Below are 6000 nucleotides of genomic sequence, written 5' to 3'. Positions count from 1 at the left end.
TTTCACTGCAAACCATTTTTTCCCTTTTAAACATAAAAAACATCCACATGAACAAAGACTAATGTCTTCATCGCATGCAAAGGCAAAAGTTTAAATAGTGCGTTTTTAAAATAGTGCATTTTAAAATCTAGCCAGATTTTACAAAAGCCGTTCAACTCTGAAGTAAATTTTTAACTCTTTAGTTTCCTACTGTCTGGTTTGCGGATAGCCCAGACCTCATGTTTTCCTTCAGCCTCTCCACCTTTAGCCCCTCCTACCACCCAGTGTGTCTTTGAGCAGGGGTTCCCAACCCCCGGGGCACAGAACAGTACCCGGTCCATGGCCTGTTAGCAACCAGCCACACAGCAGGAGGTGAGTGGCAGGCCAGCAAGCATAACCACCTGAGCTCCGCCTCCTGCCAGATCCACAGCAGCATGAGATTCTCATAGGAGCTCAAACCCTATTGTGAACTGCACGTGAGGGATCTAGTTTCCTTATGAGAATCTAATGCCTGATGATCTGTCACTGTCTCCTATCACCCTCAGATGGGACTGTCTAGTTGCAGGAAAACAAGCTCAGAGCTCCCACTGATTCTACATTATGGTGAGTTGCATAATTATTTCATTATATATTACAATGTAGTAATAATAGAAATAAAGTGCACAATAAATGTCATACACTTGAATCATTCCAGAATCATCCCCAACCGCCACGCTGGTCCGTGGAAAAACTGTCTTCCACAAAACTGGTCCCTGGTGCCAAAAAGGTTGGGGACCTCTGTTCTTGAGCATTGAAGGAAAAACCCAAACTCTTTCAGAAAACCTCTTTTCTCTATTTTTCTACTTAACTAACGTAAGATTTTGTAAATCGCCAATTCTGTGTAAATGTTGTTCAGTTTAACTGAACTGAATCAAGCGAGCTGGTATCAGTTATGGTGAGCCTCGGCATATGAGGAATTTGCGTGGCATAGGACTTCTATCATCCATTCCAAAGGCTACCATAAATTTACAAGTCTGAATTTTATGAAATAATTTATACCTAACAGGGCCGGGTGTGGTGGCTCAAGCCTGTAATCCCAGCACTTTGGAAGACCTAGGCAGGTGGATCATGAGGTCAGGAGATCGAGACCATCCTGGCTAACATGGTGAAACCCCGGTCTCTACTAAAAATACAAAAAATTAGCTGAGCACGGTGGCGGGTGCCTGTAGTCCCAGCTACTCTGGAGGCTGAGGCAGGAGAATGGCGTAAACCCGGGAGGCAGAGGTTGCAGTGAGCCGAGATTGCACCACTGCACTCCAGCCTGGGCAACAGAGCAAGACTCCATCTCAATAATAATAATAATAATAATAATAATAATAATAATAATAATAATAATTTATACCTAACAATGCTTTCTTTTTTTTGAGACAGTCTCACTCTGTCGCCCAGGCTGGAATGCAGCGGTGCCATCTTGGCTCACTGCAGCCACGACATCCCTGGGCTCAAGTGGTCCTCCTGCCTCAGCTTCTGGGGGATCTGGGATTACAGGTGCGCACCACCACGCCCAGCTAATTTTTGTAGAGATGGGGTTTTGTCACACTGGCCAGGCTGGTCTCGAACTCCTAGGCTCAAATGATCCACCTGCCTTGATCTCCTAAACTGTTGGAATTACGGGTGTGAGCCACCACGCCAGGCCTAAAAATGCTCCTTGAATTACTATTGCAATAGCCCATATCCACTGAGCCTCCAGGGCTTATGCCCCTTGCAAAGCAGATTCCTTGCCTGCCATGAAGGCTGTGCAATGCTGCAGCCCCTCGAGCTCCTCAGCACACGCAGCCTGGACCCTCCTAGCCATGCCCTGGTAGCAAAGTTAGGAGGCCAAGAGGCAAAGGTGCCTGATGGGTTCAGGTAACCCATCTTTCTTATAAAAGTGGGTGTTCTCCCTTCCACTCAGCAGAACAAAACCCAAGCCCGCTAGCTGTTTGCCACAAGTGAAGCAGACAATAGTGGGTTTCAGTGGCCAACCAGGTGCAGCACGGAGAGGAAATTACATCTTTGAGATATACTGAGTTCCAGAGGAAGCAGTCCAATTAGAGGGATCCCAGGAACTGTGCTGGAACCTCGACCACCTACTTTCAGTTCTGTTTCACAACCAGAAGAAAACATTTGCTAATTGTGATCTTTTACCATTTTATTTCACAACACACAATCATGGAGCTCTCAGTTGCGACCTTGCATTGTCAGCTCCCGGTTATGGCGTGCTGAAAGCGGGCTTCAGCCAGACATTATCCTCAGCAGCTCTGAGTGCACTATGTCTTTTGTCCTTATGACAGGATGCAAAGAAGATGCCACTCTCCATGCTTTGCAGATGAGGACCCCCAGGCTCAGAATTTGACTTGAATTCAGGTTGTAAAAATCGCCTACACTCTGGACTGCTTCTCATGCTGGTGACTGCATCCAAGCTTTTCCATCACTGCTCTGCGTTTTCTCTAAAATCCAGTCCACGTACTCAGCGACTCTGGTGTAGACACCAGGTTGCTCCCTGCGGGCACAGCCTTCACCCCAGCTGGTGATGCCCACCAAACGCCACATTCCGTTGTGTTTGCAAACTAAGGGACCACCTGAATCTCCCTGAGTCACAGTGGAAAAATAAAATGGTAGAGTTACGACGATGAGATTCAAATAAGTGACTGCCTCTAAAATTCTCTAGTCCACTACACAGCGACACACACACACACAGATACTTTTGTATTTTTTTTGTAGAGATGGGTTTCATCAGATTGCCCAGACTGGTCTCAAATTCCTAGGCTCAAGTGATCCACCTGCATTGGCCTCCCAAAGTGCTGTGTGTGTGTGCAAGATCTTGCTTGCCAGACACACACACACACACATACACAAACACAAACACACTCTTTAAAGTTCTCCAAGTATCTCATGTGCCTGCATTTTTTGTATCCCCTCTTCTATCTGAAATAAATCTAACAAAGAAATCTCGATATCATCATCCCAATGACAAAGAAGTCTAATGTTTTTATATTTTAGCACAATTTTTGTATGTATATTTGCCCCTCTTAGATTAGCACATGCATAGATTGTGACATATATCATAAATAATATAAATATGTATTATATATATTCAATTTGTTAGAAGTTCTTATCAATTTATCAGATCATTTGTCTCTGAATTTTTTAAAAACTATGAGAAATTACGCTACTGGAAAATATATTTTGAAATGAATTTTCTCAAGCAGCCTATTGTGTCTTCACAATCTCATGCATTACCTTACAAGCATCTTTTCCCCCTTCTTTATAGCCAGCACAGACCATCCGTTGGGTTATTTTATAATCTTCATATCTTTTCTGGCATTCTTCATTTGTTACCAAAGGAATATTTACCTTTTGTAGAATATTTTGGATTTCACCTGTGAGTAACCAACATATAACTTCAGAGAGAAGAAACACAATAAATAATAAATATGGACACAAGTTTTAAAGTGAATCAGAGCAGTGTATTTTTCATAAGGACCTTATCTTTGAATACAAATAGTAAAAATTGGGAAGATAGTGTTACACACACACACACAGAGGAAGAGGGAGAGAGACGGCGCCCTATACTGTCCTCTTACTGCCTAAGTGGTGTTGGGACAAGCCCAGCACCCTGGGCTGACCAGAGACCTTGCTTCCATGTTTTCTGCCATCCCCTCATCTCAGCAGCAGTCCCCCAGAAATCCCATTTTATATTTATCACCTACAACAATCCAAAGCCTGGAAGCTCTCACTTTTCATTTTTTTGTTTTATATATTCAAAATTATAATTTAAAACTATATTGTTTCTGAAAAGCCCTCCAAGCTTTGGCAACAGAGGGGTCTTTTGTTTTTGAATAAATGCAGGTGAGCGTCTCTCATGGAGAAAGGTGTTGGGAGCTTTCATGGCTTAGTGAAGATTACTTTAAATTTCTTGTCTCAGATTACCAGTAAAAAATCTAAAAATGTGAATTACTTGAACAAAGGACTGAATCGGGAAAGATGGAGAGAGTTTGGCAAGCTACCTTCTTCTGTAAAGAATGACACAAATATTATTCTCCACAGTGAGACGACACACCTGCCTGTGCTCCCGGCCATTAGCGTCAAGGGAGAACATGGTTTTGGGAGACGGGAACGCTACTAACACTGAGGACCGGATGGTCTTGCACGGGTTTGTCAGCTCTAGATGGGCCCAATCTGCTTCATGCAAAGTCAAGCAAATGATCTTTATAATGAAGTAAGATGCTTAAAAGTCTCCCTAAATTTTTTTTTCAAGCCAAAGCAAAAATACATTTTTTAAGAATAACTGAATAAATATTTGGGAATAAATAGGAAAGATAAAGAGTTTAGATATAATTTCAGACAGAAGCCAATTAAAACAACCCACTCCATGTATTTCAACATGTGAGACTTGCTCTAGAAGCAATATTTAAAGAGTCATGCTTACCTTTTTCCTTCGAGAAGCCCCATCCGGTTACCCAACAGTTGGTATAAATTGCGTTTGTGTCACCTTTGGCAGGTAGGCATATTGGTTTTTGGAATTCTGAAACATAATTTTTAAATTAGAGTTTGGTCAAATAAAGTTATGGATATAGACTTTAAAATACATCTTTTTCTTTATCTGTCTTCTCTTTCTATAGAGTAGCACCAAGAATAACTTTTTTGCTTTCTGCCCAACTTCTAAGGCTAATGATTCAAGAAAATTTGCCACCACCATTTTTCACATGACATTTTTGGTGTTACAATTTCCTGAGTTAAATTCTTAACACTCAGAACCTAAATCTACGGTCAAAAGCATTTAGAAGTTCCTGCGTCTTATTCCATGTATACTATCCTTAATAGTCATAGGGTGTCTTCACTGCTCCAGATATGAAGTGCTTTAATGTATTCATTATTACAAAAACCCAGGAAGAAATTATCATCCTCATTTTACAGATAAGGAAATTAGACGTGTAAAGAGGTAAAGCAATTTGCCTGAGGTCACATAATTGTTTGTGTGCAGTGGCACGATCTTGGCTCACTACAGCCTTGACCTCCTGGGCTCAAGTGATCCTCTTGTCTCAGCCTCCTGACTAGCTGGGACTACAGGTGCACACCACCACATCCAGTTAATTGTTTTTCTTTTCTAATTTTATGTAGAGACAGGGTCTCACTGTGTTGCCCAAGCTGGTCTCAAACTCCTGGCCTCAAGCAATCCTCCCACCTGGGCATCCCAAGGTGTTGGGATTACAGGTGTGAGCCACCATGCCTGACCATTAATGTTATCGGATACAGTGGGTATTCAGCTCCTGGCAGCAATGAACCTCCAAAGGCAACACCTCTGATCACGATGCTCTGGCCTTTCCAGGGCTTCTTTCTGCATCAGTCTCTTTCCTACCCAAATTATACCTGGAAGTAGATATCTGATCCCACTTGCCCTCACATATTCTAATATCCCTAAGCCCAAAGCAATGACAGTTCTGCTACTCTTGTCAAAGCAAGCCCAGTGCCTCTCAGACGGCACAGACATTTCCTATGCCCACTATTTCCATCACCTGCACGCAGTTATATTCTTCCCTGAAAGAACTAATTCACATTTCTTGCTCTTTAAGTAGAAGAGATTTCATGGCATGTTGTGGGGTCTTCACTTCCCATGCAACTCTCACCTTTCCCTCAAGTCCACCAGTCAGAAAACGACAGTCTCTCTAGATCTGCCCTCTTGTTCCAATTGATATGAAAATATCAACCAGTACAATTCTGCTATCCACCTTCTTATATACGCTACATACCAGTGTAATTCAAAGGAGCCTGGAGTTTTATCAAGGCGATATCATGATTCCCTTCTGAGACTTTATAGTTTTGGTGAATAATAATCTCTTTTATTTGTGAGAAAGGTGTTTCTTTTGTAATGTCTGACAGATTTAAAATGCCACTATAAATGCGCCAAACATCCAGTAAGGGAAGCCTAGGAGAGAAAAATAAATACCTGTTTGAAACTGGGAAGGCCTTCCTTCAACATTGTTCCTTTTTCCTATCACT

General features: G+C 42.2%; 1 protein-coding gene across 6 annotated transcripts in view; it reads right to left on the bottom strand.

Annotated features, from left to right (window-relative positions):
• Positions 1-2131: 2131 nt before the first annotated feature.
• Positions 2132-6000, bottom strand: part of KLKB1 (kallikrein B1) — a 48994-nt gene continuing 45125 nt past the window's right edge. For 5 of the 6 annotated variants that reach the window (XM_054553295.2, XM_054553294.2, XM_054553293.2 and 2 more), the window contains 4 exons: positions 5751-5926; positions 4430-4525; positions 3241-3380; positions 2132-2589 (listed from right to left, as the gene is read on the bottom strand). In XM_054553295.2, coding sequence (XP_054409270.1) covers positions 2398-2589; positions 3241-3380; positions 4430-4525; positions 5751-5926 — 604 coding nt within the window. In that variant the 3' untranslated portion in view covers positions 2132-2397. 6 annotated transcript variants of the gene reach the window in all.

This window comes from Pongo abelii, chromosome 3 (genome assembly GCF_028885655.2).
Source record: "Pongo abelii isolate AG06213 chromosome 3, NHGRI_mPonAbe1-v2.0_pri, whole genome shotgun sequence".
NCBI classification, from domain to species: domain Eukaryota; kingdom Metazoa; phylum Chordata; class Mammalia; order Primates; family Hominidae; genus Pongo; species Pongo abelii.
This window is presented reverse-complemented; position numbering and strand designations above follow the sequence as displayed.